Source organism: Pan troglodytes, chromosome 6 (genome assembly GCF_028858775.2).
Source record: "Pan troglodytes isolate AG18354 chromosome 6, NHGRI_mPanTro3-v2.0_pri, whole genome shotgun sequence".
Classification (NCBI taxonomy): domain Eukaryota; kingdom Metazoa; phylum Chordata; class Mammalia; order Primates; family Hominidae; genus Pan; species Pan troglodytes.
The window spans coordinates 11,941,353-11,961,120 of NC_072404.2; the positions used below are offsets into that span (position 1 = coordinate 11,941,353).

The 19,768-nt window shown below is 43.1% G+C and overlaps 1 protein-coding gene across 3 annotated transcripts; it reads left to right on the forward strand.

The window, feature by feature from the left end:
- The first annotated feature begins 81 nt into the window (after nucleotides 1–81).
- Nucleotides 82–18,451, forward strand: ZNF12 (zinc finger protein 12). Of its 3 annotated transcripts, XM_016958657.4 has the most exons (6): nucleotides 86–218; nucleotides 1,418–1,482; nucleotides 9,177–9,303; nucleotides 9,554–9,649; nucleotides 14,307–14,408; nucleotides 14,523–18,451. In XM_016958657.4, the coding sequence occupies exons 2-6, from the start codon at nucleotides 1,468–1,470 to the stop codon at nucleotides 16,160–16,162; spliced, it is 1,980 nt and encodes a 659-aa protein (XP_016814146.3). In that variant the 5' UTR covers nucleotides 86–218; nucleotides 1,418–1,467; the 3' UTR covers nucleotides 16,163–18,451. The 3 variants fall into 3 exon arrangements, with proteins under 3 accessions (XP_063670041.1, XP_016814146.3, XP_016814145.3); XM_016958656.4 differs by having other exon boundaries at nucleotides 14,307–18,451; XM_063813971.1 differs by lacking the exon at nucleotides 1,418–1,482 and having other exon boundaries at nucleotides 82–218; nucleotides 14,307–18,451.
- The last annotated feature ends 1,317 nt before the right edge of the window (nucleotides 18,452–19,768 follow it).

Here is a 19,768-nt window from a genome sequence, read left to right on the forward strand (position 1 = left end):
GCTCCGCAGGACGGTGAGCCCCAGGGAGACGGATCTGGGCTCCGGGAGGGACGCCCTGCCTGGATTTGTCCCGTAGGCCCGGCCCGGGCCCCTCTGGAGCAGAACGGCCTTGGTGAGGTGGACAGGAAGGGACCTCGCGAGCAGACGCGCGCCCGCGACAGCAACCCCGCCCCGGCCTGTCGGGAGCGGTGGGGCAGAGGCTGCGGAGCCCCAGGAGGGTAAGTCGTGGGTTTGCGGGCCCGGGGCGAGAAGGGCCTGGGCGAAGTCACCGCGTGTAGGGCACCTTAGAGTGAGGGACAGTGGAGGGTCTCGATCGCTTGCAGGAGTGACGTGTGTTTGGGTTTGAAGGCAGGGTCCGGCGAGGACGAGGCTTACGGGGGCGTGGGGGGTGTCACCAGCCTCAGCTGCGGACGTTGTCTCCACTCCCCCCTCACCCCAGCAGCCCTTCCTCCTCTCTGCTCCAGATTGCGACCGTATCTAAACGTCCGTCAGCATCTCTGTTCTCTCATTTAAGTGCTGATTCCCCCTTAGGTCTGCTCTTGTGGAATCATACGTTGTAGTGCAGGAACAGCCTGCAGGAACTATCTCTTGCTGCCTCATTTGCTAGGGGAAGGGCCTTAGCAGGTGGGTGACTTGTCCGAGGTTTTGTGGGTGGAGTTGCTCATAGTAGAACTCTGGAGTTTTATCTCCCAGGCCAGTGTTCTGTCCCCCGTATCCTAGTTAAGTGAGCGTAAGTTCTTCAATAAAAGATCCTTTTGAGTAGCACACTGAAGTTTCTGCAAATAAAGACTCAATCATGCCGACTGTATTCTTTTATTTAGGGCATCCTGTGGATTTTCTGATCTTTATTTAAAAGAGTAAGAAAATAGATGAGTATTACAGAATTCATTTTTTGTTGTTTGGTTTTTGTTTGTTTGTTTTTGAGACAAGTTTCGCTTTGTTGCCCAGGCTGGAGTGCAATGGTGCCATCCCAGCTCACTGCAACCTCCGCCTCCCGGGTTCAAGCGATTCTCCTGCCTCAGCCTCCCGAGTAGCTGGGATTACAGGTGCCCGCCACCACGCCCAGCTAATTTTTGTATTTTTACTAGAGATGGGGTTTCACCATGTTGGCCAGGCTGGTCCACCAGAATTCCTTTTTACATCTTGCATTTAATGATGGCAGATTATTTCAGTAGGATCCAGTATTCATTCACCATGAGAATCTCATCCACTCAGTCACAAGGTAGCCATGTGTGAGTTTCAAATGTGCAGATCGGTCCCCCTCCTGATCATTTTCCAATCCCTTCTGAAGGCTTAAAGGGACAGTCTCCCACAGGATGTACTTCTTGGAACTTTCTGTGTAGGTTTTAGGCGGGAGATGACCGCCTTGGCAGGCCAGACCGCTCATAACGCCATGGCTCGGGTTTTCCTTCCCCAGATCTGCCTCCGCTTTCACAGTCCTCCAGATTTTTACAAGAGCAGCAGAAAATGAATAAATCCCTGGTGAGTGTTTCTGTTCATGTATTTATTCTCTACTCTGATTTACAATACACCTTAGGAGGAGATTAAGGGTTCAAAGTTTAAAATGGGAAAGTAGAAATAGATACAAGATTTGGTCAGACAGAACAGTAGCCATCAGCACCAAGCCTTTTTATCATATTCATATGCGCAGATAGCATGATCCTTAAAGAGTTCTTGAAGCCAGAGTACAAGTGTCTCATGTTCTTGGCATTTATCACAAAAAATGATAAATACCATCCATTCCTTGACTTACATTGACCGTAAGCAGAATCACTTTTGTTTTTGCACGAATTTTAAAGATTCCTCTGAGATCATTATCAACAGCTTTCCTAAATAACAACCCTTGAACCATTGCAATTCTTGCCTTTCTTTTTTTTTTTTTTTTTTTTTTTTTTTTTTTTTTTTTTTTGAGACCAAGTATTGCGCTCTGTCACCAGGCTGGAGTGCAATGGCGCTATCTCAGCTCAGTGCAACCTCCACCTCCCAGGTTCAAGTGATTCTCCTGCCTCAGCCTCTGGAGTAGCTGGGATTACAGGCATCTGCCACCACACCCGGCCTTTTTTTTTTTTTTTTTTTTTTTAAGTAGAGACGGGGTTTCACCATGTTGGCCAGGCTGCTCTCGAACTCCTGAGCTCAGGTGATCCACCCGCCTCGGCCTCCCAAAGTGCTGAGCTTACAGGCATGAGCCACTGCGCCCAGCCCATAATATTTCTAGTAACTAAAACATTGTTGTCTCAAAGGTAGATTCTTTTTACTGCTCTATCCGTTGCAGAAATGGCCTTCTCACCCTTAAATTAGTCTCCCTAAATATTTTCTTTTCTTTTTTTTTTTTAAAGATGGAGTCTCACTCTGTTGCCCAGGCTGGAGTGCAGTGGCGCTATCCCTGATTCAAGCGATTCTCCTGCCTTAGCCCCCGAGTAGCTGCGATTACAGGCACCTGCCACCACACCCAGCTCATTTTTGTATTTTTTTTAGTAGAGACGGGGTTTCAGAAGCACTTGGGCCAAGCTGGTCTCGAACTCCTGACCTCAAGTGCCAAGTGATTTGCCCACCTTGACCTCCCAAAGTGCTGGGATTATAGGTGTGAGCCACCATGCCAAGCCGTCTCCCTAAATACTTCTCTTAGTTTATCTGGGTTGCACAGCAGAAAGGACCATAATAAATCTCTGGCATAGATGCCCATTTTATCCCATAGCCTGTGGTCTTGGTCCTGTCCCTACCACTCCCCTGACCTTGTTCGAAAAGGTTGCCAATAATCCAGCACATGCTCTTAGTGGACATTTGCATCTTTGCTTTGGCCCACTCTGCAGTTTGCTCTGTCAGTTTCAGTGCCCTTTCTCTTCTTGCCTGCTTCCTGAAATTGATGATTTCTTTGGTCTTCATGTGTTGGTGTCCACTCTTGGCTCACGACTCTGTACCTATCTGATGTCACCCTCCTGTGCTTCTAACTACCAGCTCTGTGTTGGTTCTCCCACGTAGAACTGTCCAGCCACCTGCTTAGCATTTGAGTGTGTCCAAAGGGCCCCTCAAGGTCATAGATGCAGCAGGTTCAGAATAATTATTTGGAGCCCCCCACCTATGCCTTCTCTTGTTCCTATTGATTCATTGTTCCATCGTCCAGCCTGTAGCCCTATCGAGAAAGATGGGATTCTTTCTAAACTTGTCCATTTTCTGACCTCACGATTGTTTTGAGTTTGTTCATGTCATATTCTAGATGGTTTTTATCCTGTCCCCTATCCCCTCCCTGCTGTTGTCAAAATAGCTTATTTTTTGGCCTCTCTACTGTTGTAGAGATTTTCTTTCTATGCTGCTACTTTCCTCCACAAGCCCAGGCATATTGCATTTCCCATGTCAAGTATTTCTCCTGAAGTGTTCATCGTATCGTGCTTCCCCCATGGGAAAAGCACTTGTGTGGCTCCCAGAGTGGCTACTACGAAAATGAGGTTGCCTGAAGCTGGGATGGGGAAGACTGTGGGTAAAGCAGGCTTGAGAAAAGGCCAGAATTAGGTTTCAGATGTTTAAAATTTGGGCTGTGTTGGTATGCAGTGAGTGGCAGCATCAGGAAGGCAGGTAGGGGTGTGTGTGTGTGTGTGTGTGTGTGTGTGTAGTTTGGGAGCTGTGTTAGCTGTGTTAGTATGCGATGAGTGGCAGCATCAAGAAGATGTGTGTGTGTGTGTGTGTGTGTGTGTGTGTGTGTTTTGGGAGATGAATCTGGTGTGTGTGTGTGTAGTTTGGGAGACGAATCTAGGGGGGGTGTGTGTGTGGAGTTTGGGAGACGAATCTGTTGTGTGTGTGTGTGTGTGTGTGGAGTTTGGGAGATGAATCTGGAGTGTGTGTGTGTGTGTGTGTGTAGTTTGGGAGACAAATCTGGTGGGTGTGTGTGTGTGTGTGGAGTTTGGGAGACAAATCTGGTGCATGTGTGTGTGTGGAGTTTGGGAGACGAATCTGATGTGTGTGTGTGTGTTTGTGGAGTTTGGGAGATGACTCTGTGTGTGTGTGTGGAGTTTGGGGGACGAATCTGGTGGGGGTGTGTGTGTGTGTGGAGTTTGGGAGACGAATCTGGTGTATGTGTGTGTGTGGAGTTTGGGAGACGAATCTGATGTGTGTGTGTGTGTGTTTGTGGAGTTTGGGAGATGACTCTGTGTGTGTGTGGAGTTTGGGAGACGAATCTGGTGGGGGGGTGTGTGTGTGTGGAGTTTGGGAGACGAATCTGGTGTATGTGTGTGTGTGGAGTTTGGGAGACGAATCTGATGTGTGTGTGTGCGTGTGTTTGTGGAGTTTGGGAGATGAATCTGTGTGTGTGTGGAGTTTGGGAGACGAATCTGGTGGGGGTGTGTGTGTGTGGAGTTTGGGAGACGAATCTGGTGTATGTGTGTGTGTGGAGTTTGGGAGACGAATCTGATGTGTGTGTGTGTGTGTTTGTGGAGTTTGGGAGATGAATCTGTGTGTGTGTGTGTGTATGTGGAGTTTGGGAGATGAATCTGGTGCGTGTGGAGTTTGGGAGATGAATCTGGTGTGTGTGCGTGTGTGTAGTTTGGGAGACAAACGTGTGTGTGTGTGTGTGTGTGTGGAGTTTGGGAGATGAATCTGGTGTGTGTGTGTGTGTGGAGTTTGGGAGATGAATCTGGTGTGTGTGTGTGTGTGTGTGTGTGGAGTTTGGGAGACGAATCTGGTGCTCTCCCATGTGCAGTCTGGTAGAGAAGGAGGAACTGGGAAGGTGCTACTGGTCAGGCTAGAGGGAGAACCAGGAGCGTGCAGTTTCTGAAGCCAAGGGAATGAGAAGCTTCAGGGACAGGTGATCAACTGTGTCAAATGCTGTTAAGAGTCCAGCCCAAGGAAGACTGAGAAATAGTGCTGGGATTTAGCTCAGGGGAGGTCGTGTGACTCTCTGAGGCCCTGTGGCTGGATCTGTAAGGGAAATCCTGATTGGAGAGGTTTAGGAGAGAGTGGTAGAAGAATTGAATTTGGTCTATTCAGAATTTTTTTTTTTTTTTGAGAAATTTTGCCCTAAAGGAAAAAGAGAAATTGGATAGTAGCAGGAATAGGAGTTGAGGTTAAGAAAGGATTTTTCATTTTGTTTTGTTTTCATGGGAGAGATAATAGTGGGGGTGATTCTGTCGAGAATGAGAAATAGTTGTTGCCCATGGGGTGAAAATGGCTGTGGGGCCTCGAGTCAGCCAGAGGGGACAGAGATGCAGACAGCTGGAGGTGTCCCATGAGGTGGTTAGAGAAGAGGGTAGACATAGCATTCCTCTTTGCTTCTTTTCTCAGGGAAATAGCTCGTCAGCCAAGAGTGAGGGGTGAGGGCCGGGTTTTGGGAGAGAGCAGCTGCATCCTAACCACCCCCACACATGCTCAGCCAGCCGTGAGGACCATCCTTTCCTTCTGTCTGAAATCCCAGCTCATTTCTTACAATGTAAATGTAACATACTACTCTTTTGGGAGCTTGTGTCATGATACTGGTGTTTCTCAGCTGAAAGCGATTAGAGCAGCAGCCAGTCTACCACACAGACACCTGCTGTTCTGGGGCTTCAGGAGTCCCAGAGGAAGCTCCCTCCTTGCTTGGCTCTGTGTCCTTCTGCTCAGCTAGCATTTTGTCTTTTTTTCTTAGACACTAACATCATTTGTCTTGGGGTTTGGGATATGATTTTAAGAGGCACTTCTTTCTCTCAAGGTGCTTATGTTCTCCTTGGAGGAGGTAATTCATGGATGTAATTATAGGAGATCATGGGAGTCGTTCTGGTCAATGCCTGGGAAACTCTGAAGTGATGATGAAGCAGAAGTCTGATTTTAAATGCATCCTCAGCCGGGCATAGTGGCTCACACCAGTAATCCCAACACTTTGGAAGGCTGAGGCAGAAGCATCACTTGAGCCCAGGAATATGAGGCTGCAGTGAGCTATGATTGCACCACTGCACCCCAGCCTGGGCAACAGATCAAGATCCTGTCTCGAATGAATGAATGAATGAATGAATGAATGAATGAACGAACGAACAAACGAACAAATGAATGCACCATCAAAGTATTGTGATTCCGTCATTCAAGGAAGGGAAAGGTGGCATTTGCCAGCCCTGGAATAATTCGGGTTAGTGGCAGAGGCTTGTAAAGGCACTCAGGAGACCAGCATTAGGGGCCTGAGTAAGTCTCCTGGAGGGCTGGTGAAATTTTTGCTTCCTTAGAATTTGGACTTCCCGTTAAGAGACTGAGGGATGGGAATGCAGATAAATACCCAGATGGACCCAGGAGCCCCCAATGCTGGACTGAGTTTTGGTTTTGTCCTACAGAGAACTTCAAGCCTTCTAATTGGGAAAGTGTGTCATCTGTTGAAAAGCTGAAATTAATAGAGACTGACAGTGTGCAAAACAAATGCAGTGGGGGTTTGAGGGGATTGAGTCAGTGACACTCAAGGGTGTCTAGCTGAGATGCTAGACAGAGGACTCTCCTAGCTTATGGGATTCTAAAAAGAATGAAATATTCTTTCTCAGGAAGATCACTTAGAATCTCTTAATGGAAAGACTCAAAAACAAATATATACGATCTATAGGACAGAAGTGTGACTGAAATGGTTTGGTTATTTCTAAGTATGTTTCTGGTCAAGATCGTGTCCCTGGCACATATGTGTGTGTGTGTGTGTGTGTGTGTGTATATATATATATATATATATATTTTTTTTTTTTTTTTTTTTTTTTTTTTTTTTTCTGAGACGGAGTCTTGCTCTGTCGCCCAGGCTGGAGTGCAGTGGCTCGATCTCGGCTCACTGCAAACTCCACCTCCCAGGTTCACGCCATTCTCCTGCCTCAGCCTCCCGAGTAGCTGGGACTACAGGCGCCTGCCACCACGCCCGGCTAATTTTTTGTATTTTTAGTAGAGACGGGGTTTCACTGTGTTAGCCAGGATGGTCTATATTTCCTGACCTTGTGATCCGCCCACCTTGGCCTCCCAAAGTGCTGGTATTACAGGTGTGAGCCACCACGCCCGGCCGTCCCTGGCATATTTTTATTGTAAGAGGGATTCTGGTTTAAAATAGAGATTTAAAAAAAAATCGAAAATAAAATAGAGATTTTATGTGTTCACACTTATTGTAGTCATAGATATATGTGGTCTCTTTACTCATCTACTTTCATTTGTTTGCTTTCCTTTTGTGACTTTTCCTGAGCTGATGACTTTCTTCACATTTTTCCTCTTATGAGTCCTTCTTGAAAGTCCTTTGCCCGTTTTCACCCATTGCACAGTGACCATCCTGACAGATATCAGCTGGACATACTAAGCAGGGACCTACCACTTGAATAAAGGAAACCAGGCTGACTTTCCTAAGAAATAAGCAAGTTGTTATTGCTCAGCAAGGCAGGGCAATGCCATACGTGAACTTCCAGACTCCCCCGATCCTCATGGTGGATGACGTCTGAACAAAGTGTGCACAGAGTTTCTGGAAGCTCAGCTATTGCTCCCCAGGAAGTTCTCATCACCTGCTGGGGCAGTCCTGCACCTGGATTCATCTGGCTGGGGTGGGACCCACTTCTTCCCCCACCGTGTGTCCCATCAGCAGCTGGACACTCTCAGCCCTGATTACCCTCATCCTTCCCAGGCCAGCCAGGCCTGTCTGTGGATACGCCTGTATCTAGAGCTGGGAGAGAGTGGCACGGCATCTCAGGGAGTCAGTAGAACCCAGCTTGCACTCATGGATCATTCCAGTCATTCCACATATGAAACCCAAGGTGTTCAGTCAACATCAGGAGTTTGTCATCATCTTACGTAGCTCTGAACATGACATGGCCTTTCCTTCCACACCTTCTACACCATTCCTGCTACCATATTTTCTTGAAATCATCTCAGCCTCTTTGTTCTTAACACACAGACACTGTTTTATGATTCTTTCTTGCCAATTACATAAATAACAACCACATAACCTTCAGTTGTTTAAACTTCTGTGTTTTATGGTTAATTTTCTGTCCTAATTTGGAAAGTGGTCAGAGCCACAGTAGAAAGTCTGCAATAACAGTAGATTTCATTGATAAGTATGTGTTTTATCCAACAAACTATGCTAAGTGCTTTTCGTGGATTAGTCCATTTAATACTGGTATTATGTATAGGTAGCATTATTCTCTTTATTTTAGAGGGGATGATATTAAAGGAAACAGTTATAATGGCTAGTGTGAGTACTTGTGAATGGGACACTTTATTCAAAAGATACACATTTATAGATGTGGTTTTGACAGTTTCCAGGTCAGCTGTCTGTTCCTCCTCAGGAATGTTCCTTTCTCCTAGAACGTGTACCATGGGAAGAAAGGAAATTTGGGGTTCCCAGCTGGGAATTAGGAAAACCTGAACCAAGCTATTACTGATCATTCATGTGACAGGCTGCATTCTGAACTGCTATAGGCTTGGTCACTTGGCAGTAAAAATAAAAACTAGAATGTGTGTTGCCCAGCCTGTTTGTTATTTTGGTAATTGTGTCAAATATTGTGGGTTGGTTCCAGTAGTAGCTATGGTAGGAGCAGGTTTGAACAGGAACAGCAATTGAATTTCAGGGATGTTAAGTTTGCCATCTGGGACATATGTGTCTGGAATTTAGCAGAGAGGCCTGGGCTGATGATGTAAATTTGGAAAATGTTGGTGTATAGATGGTAATTAAATTAGCCGGGAAGAGGGCTCACCATCAAAGCAGCAAGTACAGACAGCAAAGAGAAAAAGACTCAAGACAGCCGTAGGGCCCACAACATTCAGGATGACTTGGAGTAGAGGAGGAGCCAGCAAAGGGACTGAGAAGGAGTGACCAGGGAGGTAAGAAGAGAACCAACATTATTAATGTTCTAGAAGCAAATTGAAGAATGTGCAAAGGAGCAGAGTGCATCCTGCGGTTCTGTGAGTGTCCCCAGGCCTGTGCTCCTCAGGGGTGAGATTCGTCCCTGCTGGTGTTAGAGTTCCCAACAGCCAGGATTGTTTCTGGCTCACCGTGCAATCCCAGTGTTGTTTTTTTGTTTTTTGTTTTTTGTTTGATGTATACTGAATGAACCCCAGAACAGTGTATTTCTGATATGTTTGTTTCCCTTTCACAGTCTGTAACATAAAATAAAGGTATACAGTGTTCATGGTTAATTTTGCCAGTGAGCATGCTAAGATCTTGTACCTATGTGCCTATTTCACGTCACCCAATTCCAATCACGGTGCCATTTCAGGGGCCAGTGTCATTCAAGGACGTGGCTGTGGACTTCACCCAGGAGGAGTGGCAGCAGCTGGATCCTGAGCAGAAGATAACTTACAGGGATGTGATGCTGGAGAACTACAGCAATCTAGTTTCTGTGGGTGAGGATAGCTTGCTTTCTCAGTTGCTAAAATACATGGGATTTCTCACAAATTTTATGACTTTAACTTAAAATTTGATGGGACGAATGTGAGTAATCTGTTTTTGGGCACCAGGCAGGGCATTTTGGTCTTGATCTCCCCCGTGAAAAGTTCTGATTTTGATAAGGCACAAATGGAATTTTCCCCGTATGACAGAGACCCTGAAGCCAACCGGCCTGGGCTCAAGTTCTCTTTCATTTCTCATTAACAGGGTATCACATTATCAAACCGGATGTTATCAGCAAGTTGGAACAAGGAGAAGAGCCATGGATAGTAGAAGGAGAATTCCTACTTCAGAGCTATCCAGGTGTGTTAGTGGAGGCAGTGAGGAGATCGGTAACTTGGGAGTGTTTTTCCCAGGGATTTTTTAATGGTCCCGAACCTTTAGAAGTGACTAGAAATAGTTGCTTATATGCTCTATGAACCTGAATCTCACTCCCAAAGCCTTCTTCCTTCCCCGTAAGAACTTATGTTTATGGAGCTTTTCTGTGCTTGCCACTCCCAAGAATCGAATTCCAGTCACTTCTGTTGTTCTCTTAAACTTTGGGTCTTTGCTTGCTCTTCTAGCATTTTCAGAAACCATTATCATGGATTTTTTAGGTGTTATAAGTCTGACATTTAAAAATAACTTATGTGATTCTTGTGTTCTTCATGTAACTTCTGGTTTTTTTTTTTTTAATCTTTACCGTGCAGTGCCTGAGACTTGTTTCTGGACCCTGTTCTACTTTGTACTTTTCTTTCTTTGAGGTTAGACTCCAAAGTTCCCATCCTGTGCCTAAGCCAGTGGATCCTGCCACTTGTCATGTGCACCTGTGCTTCATTGGACAGTGCTGCTCATTCCTGAGACCCAGCCCTCCTGAAATTTGGTGACTGCAGTACCTGGGTCTCCCTCTTTAACCAAATGCTCGTTTTCATCTTGTTTCTTATTTTCTGTTCTGTTCCCAATGCCTTGAATGATACCCTGTCATGGCAGGTGCTTAGTAAGTATTATATACGTAAATGAAGTCTGGTTTATGCTTCCACCACCTCCAGAAATGTCTTTAAAGGGTCTGTTTCTACCTACTGTGATTTCCTCACATTATGAGTTTCTCAAAGGGTGCTTCCAGTGCCAAGTCTTTAGGCTTTGTTTTTTATTTTATGTTGCTCGCACCCAGGATGACATCTCTACCACCATTGAGCCTGGGCTCTAGTCTGGTATTTTCTGTGATAGCAGTTACAGAGCTGCTCTTGTTCTCATCAGGCCTGGAAATTGATCATGACCTATTCCAAATTATAATTACTAATCACCTTTCCACCTCCCTTTATTTACTAAACTATACTAATCTCTTCTTCTTCTATAGTGGTCCCTGTGAAACCACTGAAATTCTCATCAGATATTACTGATCTCTCTGGATTACTGGATTTCGTCCAGTGTGAAATGTCTTCATTGTCCTCTGTATATCCTCAGTTTCCTTTGACTTAATGTAAACAAAGACTAGATGCTGTCATGCCTGGATTGCTATGAGTCCTAGCTGGATTTGCAGTATGTCTTCATCTAAAGTTTCCAGTTGATATCATCGCTAGCCTCACAAGATAAGCCTATAGTTGGTTACATTTTACTTCCTAAAGGGAATTTTAATTCCTTGTCCCTTAAGGATCTCAACAATATTAGGCCTGTATTACCTGGAAAAAGTAATTTTCTGTTGTTTCCCCAAAACTCTCACTAAACTCCATTTGGTCCACACTCCTAATGTCTTCTCTTCATGATACTATTGTCCCTACAGCTTTACATTTCATTAGGGTGTGCTTTCCTTCCCCACATAACACATTCTTTAAGTCTGACCTCAAATCTTCAACCCCTCCCTGACTTTTGTCATGACTTCTGTATCTCCCTTCCCTCGACTTCAGTTTCACCTAGGGGTGATAGGAAAAAGAAGTGAGTCTGATTAAGTAATCTGTTATTCGATAGTGTCTATATTTTGCTTGAGCTGTTTTGCTCTTGGATCATAGTCCTGTAAGGAAAGGGGCATGTTATCCCTTGACGTAGTGTGTAACAGAGAGAGATATTTCTTTCTTTCTTTGATTATCTGAGAAGCTAGGCAGGTGAAAGAACTTTCTTGTCCATCCATTCAGAAATAATTTACAGGCAGTTACTTCTAAATATGCATGCCTGGGCCAAATGTGGTGGCTCACACCTGTAATCCCAACCCTGGGAAGCTGAGGCAGGAGGATTGCTTGCAACCAGCCTGGGTAACATAGTGAAACCCTGTCTCTACAAAAAAAAGAAAAAAGAAATAATGCATGCCTGGGTCACATCCCCATATATTTTGCAAGTAGTGGAAAAATACCTATATGATTCAGATTAAGAACAGCTTCTCTGATTTTTATTCAGAGGTTCAAAGGAAATAGGAAATAGGACCATCCTTCCAAGGAGAAAGGTTGTGGTTAGGAAAAGAGAACAAGGGCTGGGCGTGGTGGCTTACGCCTGTAATCCCAGCACTTTGGGAGGCCGAGGCGGGCAGATCATGAGGTCAGGAGTTTGAGACCAGCCTGGCCAATATGGTGACACTCTGTCTCTACTAAAAAATTAGCCAGGCCTGGTGGCGCATGCCTGTAGTCCCAGCTACTCAGGAGGCTGAGGCAGAAGAATCCCTTGAACCTGGGAGGCGGAGCTTGCAGTGAGCTGAGATCGCACCACTGCACTCCAGCCTGGGTGACAGAGCAAGACTCCGTCTCAAAAAAAAAGAGAACAGCGCTGCATGAAGTAATTAAAACTCAGCATTTTACATGGAGTGCTGATGTTCCAATGCAAGGCTGAGTCACTTTGTACTAAAATGATTCTATAGACAGTATTCTCAACTTCAAGGGGAAATGGAATTGAGGTGAGAAAGGATTTGAGAAGTATCTTTTTCAAGCATGGAAATCCCCTACAAAGGTAGGTTTTGAGAAGATGAAGGCAGGAAGTCAAGCAAACTGAGTGAAACAATAAGGGTGGAGACTGTAGGTGAAATGTGCTGGGCATTGATCAGGCACACAGTGATCATAGCATAAGGCAAGGATAAGAGATAGATCATGACCTATCTCTCCCAGCTTGATGTGACATGAGAAGGTGTAAAGTGCAGACCCACTTCCTCCAAAACAACTCTCTACTTGGACTTATCTTAGGACCCTCCTTGTGCAACAAATAGCTTGCTTTTCCTGCAACAGAATATTTTTGTTAGATGACTGTCATCCTAGCTTGGAATCATATAATGATCCCAGGAGGTGAAAAGTATTGTCTCTCAGATTTTTTTCTCATTTGAGCTGTTGATATTTTGGCAGTGGGTTCAGGGAAAGCACAGGTTATAGGGGTTACGGTTGATATCGTTTCACTTAATGTACATGATAGCAAGTACAGTAGTCAGGTTCATCCAGACACTTCTAAGATAAGTAAAAATAAAATTATTATTTTAGGAGCATGGTAAGGGATCTGATTTTGTTTGTTTGTTTTGTTTGTTTTGTTTTTTTTTTGAGACAGATTCTCACTCTGTCACCCAGGCTGGGGTGCAGTGACACAATCTCGGCTCACTGCAACCTCCACCTCCCGGGTTCAAGCGATTCTCCTGCCTCAGCCTTCCAAGTAGTTGGGATTACAGGTGCCCACCACCACGCCCGGCTAATTTTTGTATTTTTAGTAGAGCAGGGTTTCACCATCATGGCCAGGCTGGTCTCGAACTCCTGACCTCAAGTGATCCGCCCGCCTCGGCCTCCCATAGTGCTGGGATTACAGGCGTGAGCTACCACGCCCGGCCAGGGATCTGATTTGTAAGGTTTGTACACTAAATGCTACTCAGGAGTGGGAAAGCACTCACACTGAGAATTAAGTGATGGTAGTATGTCAGGGTGGGTCTGGCTTAAGCAAATTGTCAGGAGATTGAAAGATGGGAAGAATAATTGCTAAGCTTATCAAGCATGTGTTTTGTGCCAGATGCTGCTCTGAGCACTGCATTAACTGCTGCAATCCTACAACCACCTTATGAGGTAGGTGTCATTATCTCCATTTGGCAGATGAAGGATACTGACTACAGAGAATTGCTAAGTAGCTTGCCCTAGGTCACCTCACCAGAGTTCATGCTATTAAATATACTGTTCAAATAGGAACAAGTAGAATTTCATGGTCAGAATGAGTTTAGCATTAAATCATAGCATCATTAGAATACTAAAGTTTCCAGTTGATCTCATCGCTATCCTCACAAGATAAGCCTATAGCTCTGTGGACTATTTTATATTTCCTATAGGATATATATATATACATTCCTGGGATTCTTCATCCAAGTGAAACAGAATTACAGGGCAAATGCCCTGGTTATAGGGCTGTTCCTTTAAACATGAGGAGATTTAGTTCATTCTACTATGTGGAATGAGGAAAGAAGGCAAAATAGTTTGGAAGGATGTAGTCTAGTGAAAATGCTACCACAAAAATGTTAGTATACAGTGCTAATGCCTTAAATTGTAATCTCTCTCAACTTGGTATGAAGTGATGTGGTGTAAAGTACAGCTTTACCTCCCCCTAAATGAATCCCTAATTGAATACATCTTATGACCCTCCTTGTCCAACAGCACTCCTTATCGCTCTACCCTGTCAGCCATTCATCCAGCATTCTTCACCTACCAGTCATTGTTCTGTGTTATATTTTATCTTCTATTCCCAGTTTTGAACAAAATATAAAGTAGATCAAAAGTGCATGTGTTTTTGTCAGTTTACTTCCCCCTTTCTCCATTCCTAGAAGGGGATGTGTGTGTGTGTGTGTGTGTGTGTGTTTGTGTGTGTGTAATTTTAAGCAAAAGAATAAAGGAGAAGAGTACACTTGGAATTATTTTCATCTGTTCATGAAGCTAGCATCTACTCACAATGAGATGCTTGTGTACAAATCATGAATCTGATTCCATATCATATATATATATAGGAAGATGTACAAAAGTTGGTTAATTTTGTCTCTCTTTAGATGAAGTCTGGCAAACTGATGACCTAATAGAGAGAATCCAGGAAGAGGAAAATAAACCTTCAAGGCAAACTGTGTTCATTGAGACCCTGATTGAAGAGAGAGGTAATGTTCCTGGTAAAACTTTTGATGTAGAAACGAACCCTGTTCCTTCAAGAAAAATAGCCTATAAAAATAGCCTCTGTGACTCATGTGAAAAGTGTTTAACGTCTGTTTCAGAATATATTAGTAGTGATGGAAGCTATGCAAGAATGAAAGCTGATGAATGTAGTGGATGTGGGAAATCACTCCTCCATATTAAGCTTGAGAAAACTCATCCAGGAGATCAAGCTTATGAATTTAATCAAAATGGGGAACCTTATACTCTAAACGAAGAAAGTCTTTATCAGAAAATTCGTATTTTGGAGAAACCTTTTGAATATATTGAATGCCAGAAAGCCTTCCAAAAGGACACTGTTTTTGTTAATCACATGGAAGAAAAGCCCTATAAGTGGAATGGATCTGAAATAGCCTTTCTCCAGATGTCAGACCTCACTGTACATCAGACATCTCATATGGAAATGAAGCCCTATGAATGCAGTGAATGTGGGAAATCCTTCTGTAAAAAGTCAAAATTTATTATACATCAGAGGACTCACACAGGAGAGAAACCTTACGAATGTAATCAGTGTGGGAAATCCTTCTGCCAGAAGGGAACCCTTACTGTGCATCAGAGAACACACACAGGGGAGAAGCCCTATGAATGTAATGAATGTGGGAAGAACTTTTACCAGAAGTTACACCTCATTCAGCATCAGAGAACTCACTCAGGAGAGAAGCCCTATGAATGTAGTTATTGTGGAAAATCCTTTTGCCAGAAGACACACCTCACACAACATCAGAGAACACATTCAGGAGAGAGACCTTACGTTTGTCATGACTGTGGGAAAACCTTCTCGCAGAAGTCAGCACTTAATGACCATCAGAAAATTCACACAGGTGTGAAACTCTACAAGTGTAGTGAATGTGGGAAATGCTTCTGCCGCAAGTCTACTCTCACGACCCACCTGAGGACCCACACAGGAGAGAAACCATATGAATGTAATGAGTGTGGAAAATTCTTCTCTCGGTTGTCATATCTCACTGTACATTATAGAACTCATTCAGGAGAGAAACCCTATGAATGTAATGAATGTGGAAAAACCTTCTACCTGAATTCAGCCCTCATGAGACATCAGAGAGTGCACACAGGAGAGAAACCTTATGAATGTAATGAATGTGGAAAGTTATTCTCCCAGTTGTCATACCTCACTATCCATCATAGAACTCATTCAGGAGTAAAACCCTATGAATGTAGTGAATGTGGGAAAACCTTCTACCAGAACTCAGCCCTTTGTAGACATCGGAGAATACACAAAGGAGAGAAGCCCTATGAATGCTATATATGTGGAAAATTCTTCTCTCAGATGTCATACCTCACTATACATCATAGAATTCATTCAGGAGAGAAGCCCTATGAATGTAGTGAATGTGGGAAAACCTTCTGCCAGAATTCAGCCCTTAATCGACATCAGAGAACACACACAGGAGAGAAAGCCTACGAATGTTACGAATGTGGGAAGTGCTTCTCTCAGATGTCCTATCTCACTATACATCATCGAATTCATTCAGGAGAGAAACCCTTTGAATGTAATGAGTGTGGAAAAGCCTTCTCTCGGATGTCATACCTCACTGTACATTATAGAACTCATTCAGGAGAGAAACCCTATGAGTGTACTGAATGTGGAAAAAAATTCTACCACAAATCAGCATTCAATAGCCATCAGAGAATTCATAGGAGAAGCAATATGAATGTAATAGATGTGGGGAGGCTTCTCTGAAGTCAGACCTCATTTTATATCAGAGAACCCTTTCAATATAGTGAATCAGAAACTCCTGCCTGAAGTCAAACACCTTGTACATCAGAGAGTTCACACAGGTTAGTGTGGACATCCCCTTGTGTGTTGGACTCATAAGCTGAAGACTCACAGAATGGAAACCATGATTATAACAAGACCACATGGTATAACAATACTAGACTGTAGACAAGTAAAAATTTATAAATATTAAGAATGTATATACATGTCACCATGGATTGGAACTGTTTTGCCTATCAGGGAATTCATAGCCAAGGGGAAATCTATCAGTATAAGGAATGTGGAAGACATAATCCTTTGGAAACTGTTAATACTAAAAGATATGTTTCTGATACAATAGCAAACTTGAAAAAAAAAAGAAATAGAAGATTCCTGCTGTGAATAAACATACTCCTTGTGTAAATAGAAACTGTAAAGTCATCAGGATAGCTAGTTAAGTCGGTAACCTTAAACTCATGTAAGCAGTTCCCAAAGAACATAGGACTTATGTTTGGGGAGAGGGTTGTTTTTATTACATTACATTACAGGAATTGTATGTTCACTTCGAATCATGTTTGAAAAACGTATCCTTATTAATTTTGTAATTCATATAGTAAGAGTATTCTAAACAGCACTACATTAATATCATTTGATAGATATAAAGTATACTTTTTCTTGCACTCTTCTCTAGGATTTAATGCATTTGATCATTCTTAATGAACAATATCAGCTCTAAAGGACCAATGCTTTTATAATGTTTTCAACTGTATCTGAGTCAGCCAGAGAGATAAATATCCATGTATAAAATAGATAGAAAACTTTGCTTAGGTAATTTAAAATTAATAATGCCAGTTTTCCAGGAGTGAGAAAATCATTGCACTCTATACAGTTTTAAGATATACTTAAAATATTCCCATTTGTATCTATTATTTTTTTCTACGGTTTTTTATTTGGACACTTACATAACCGTGCAGAGCACAATGCTGTGTAACATAGGAATTCACTGTGTTTTCATTTGATATCGTACTGGTTTTAAACCTTGTGCTCTACTCTTTCCTGTTACTGAATGAATTAAGAACACATTCTAATAAGGGTTTGTGGCAGACATTGCCGAGTGACTTTCTTAGTCACTCCCTTACTCTGCTGGCTGAGTTTGGTTATCCATTTATCCTCAAAAGGAAGTGAGATAAATCCTGATTAGTTTTAACCAATGACACTCCCCTTCTCGTTGCCAGCAGTTGATTTACAGTGGTCACAGGGCCCAATTCTAGACATAAAACAAAGGATATACCTGACAGACTACTTCTGGAAAAGGTCTTCTCAAAGGCCCAAGGATTCAAGCAAAGGGAAGTAGAATCTTGTGGTGAACAGTACCTTGTCTGGATGTGGTGCCTGGTAACCATCTTTCAACAATGGATTATAGTTTAATCATGGCCTGAGCAGAAAAACTGAAAGACCCTGAGACCTGGATGATGTCTTTGAGCCACTAAACCAACCAGCCTTGTAGCCACTCCTCCTTTGGACTGTTTCTTTTGTGAGAGACTAAACTTATTTTTAAGCCAGTTGATTTAGGATGCTCTGTTACTAATAACTGAAGACATTCTAATTGGTACAGACTTAAACCTTTATAGGAGTTATGCAGTTCAGAAGTGGACTTTAGGTAAGTCATTTATTTTAAGCTGTTGATATAGAGATTTATTTTCTGTAAATTTTGACGTAAATAGTTTGAGCATTAGAAATCAACTTGAAACAATAAAATGTATGCTTCCTTGAACTGTCATATCGTTGACCTGCAAAATTCACCTTTGGAACGTGACACAATGTTAGGCATACCTCCTTTTTTCTAATACATGGAATAAATTTTGTTGGAGGTAATTTATGTGATTCATATACCACTGCTACAGTGTTAGCTGACAACATATAGTATGAGGTAAGGATCTAATTCTGTTTCCTCTCACATGATTACTTGATAGCTAAGCATCTGATTGGTTTACTGCTTTACCACTGAGCTGAAATGCCGTGTTTTCCATTTATTAAAATCACACATGGCTCCTGTTTTTGTCACTCAGCACTTTTTCTCCATATTCTTCAAGATGATTGTGAGTATGGTACGTAACAGGAATTACATCTGGTAAGTTGTATAGTTTTGTGTAGGAACTCTATATTCATAGCATATTTGTGGAAATGATACCTATGGAGGTTTCTCACACTGGTGTGTCATTATACATTAATTGTACAATATGCATTTTCAGTAAAATATTTGAAAACTGTAAATGGCTTGGCATTTTCTTCTCATCCTATGGATTGCCTGCACATCAAAGGGTCTGGTACGTATATAAGTGGTCCTGAACTGGCTTTTCAGTAATGTAGTCAGTGTTCATAGTAACATGTTTATAGTTTAAAAGATGCCAATGTTTTCATAAATTCAGAGGCATTTTTGGCCCATCTTAAAATGAAGCCCACCAGGAAATACATTCTTAAAATTATATTGCTTTTTTCTTCCTATCACAGAGATAACTACATCAAAAATAAATTGCTTTTCCCTTCATTGAATATAAAGTCTATGATTCCTGCCAAATTGATGCACTAGCATGGGCTGCTGGCTTGTTACAGTGCAAGCCCGGAGGTGCCACGGAAATAAGAGCAGTGTTTGGGTCCAGAGAACTAAGGATGTGAATGGGGCTCTTTTGCGGGAAAGGTAATGGCAGACAGAACAAATCTTAAAGAGTAGTTCAATTGTAATCTTTTTCCCTATACATTTACGGTCCTCTGTAGTATGCCCAGGAGATGATAGCCCACCATGGTGCCTTCATAAGATAGGAGAGCAGCTCGGTCCTATGGGAGCACTTAGGTTCCATTAGAGCATCCTCTCCTCACTTCAAAAGCCAGTCATTGCTACGACTGGAGACATTCATTTTTTTGTTTGTTCGTTTTGTTTTTTGTTTGTTTTTGAGACGGACAGAGCCTTGCTCAGTCACCAGACTGGAGTGCAGTGGCACGATCTCAGCTCACTGCAAACTCTGCCTCCCGGGTTCAAGCGATTCTCCTGCCTCAGCCTCCCAAGTAGCTGGGACTACAGGTGCCAGCCACCACTCCCAGCTAATTTTTGTATTTTTAGTAGAGATGGGGTTTCACCATGTTGGCCCGGATGGCCTGACCTTGTGATCTGCCCGCCTCGGCCTCCCAAAGTGCTGGGATCACAGGCATGAGCGACCACACCATCGACTGGAGACATCTTAAGGAGGCAGTATTTAGGGTGATCATGTCAAGTGGTATCCTGAGGGTGAGTCAAGCGGGGCAAGGGGGGGTCTCATTCCAAGCAGTGGTGATAGGGGATTTTTTTCTGTAACACACTCCTCCACTTAAACCCACCCAACAGGAAGAAACAGGAGGATTAGGCCTTCTCCCTGCTATTCATTCTCAGCCAGGATTTACAGTATCCAAGTAAAAATTCAGGAAAGTAGTCAGACACATGAGGAATTGGTACTAAGAGACAGTACACAATACCATTTACATGAGAAGGCCTAAATTAATGAAATACGGGCATCCAGACAGATTTCAAAATGTTCTTAATACGTATCTTTTTTTTTT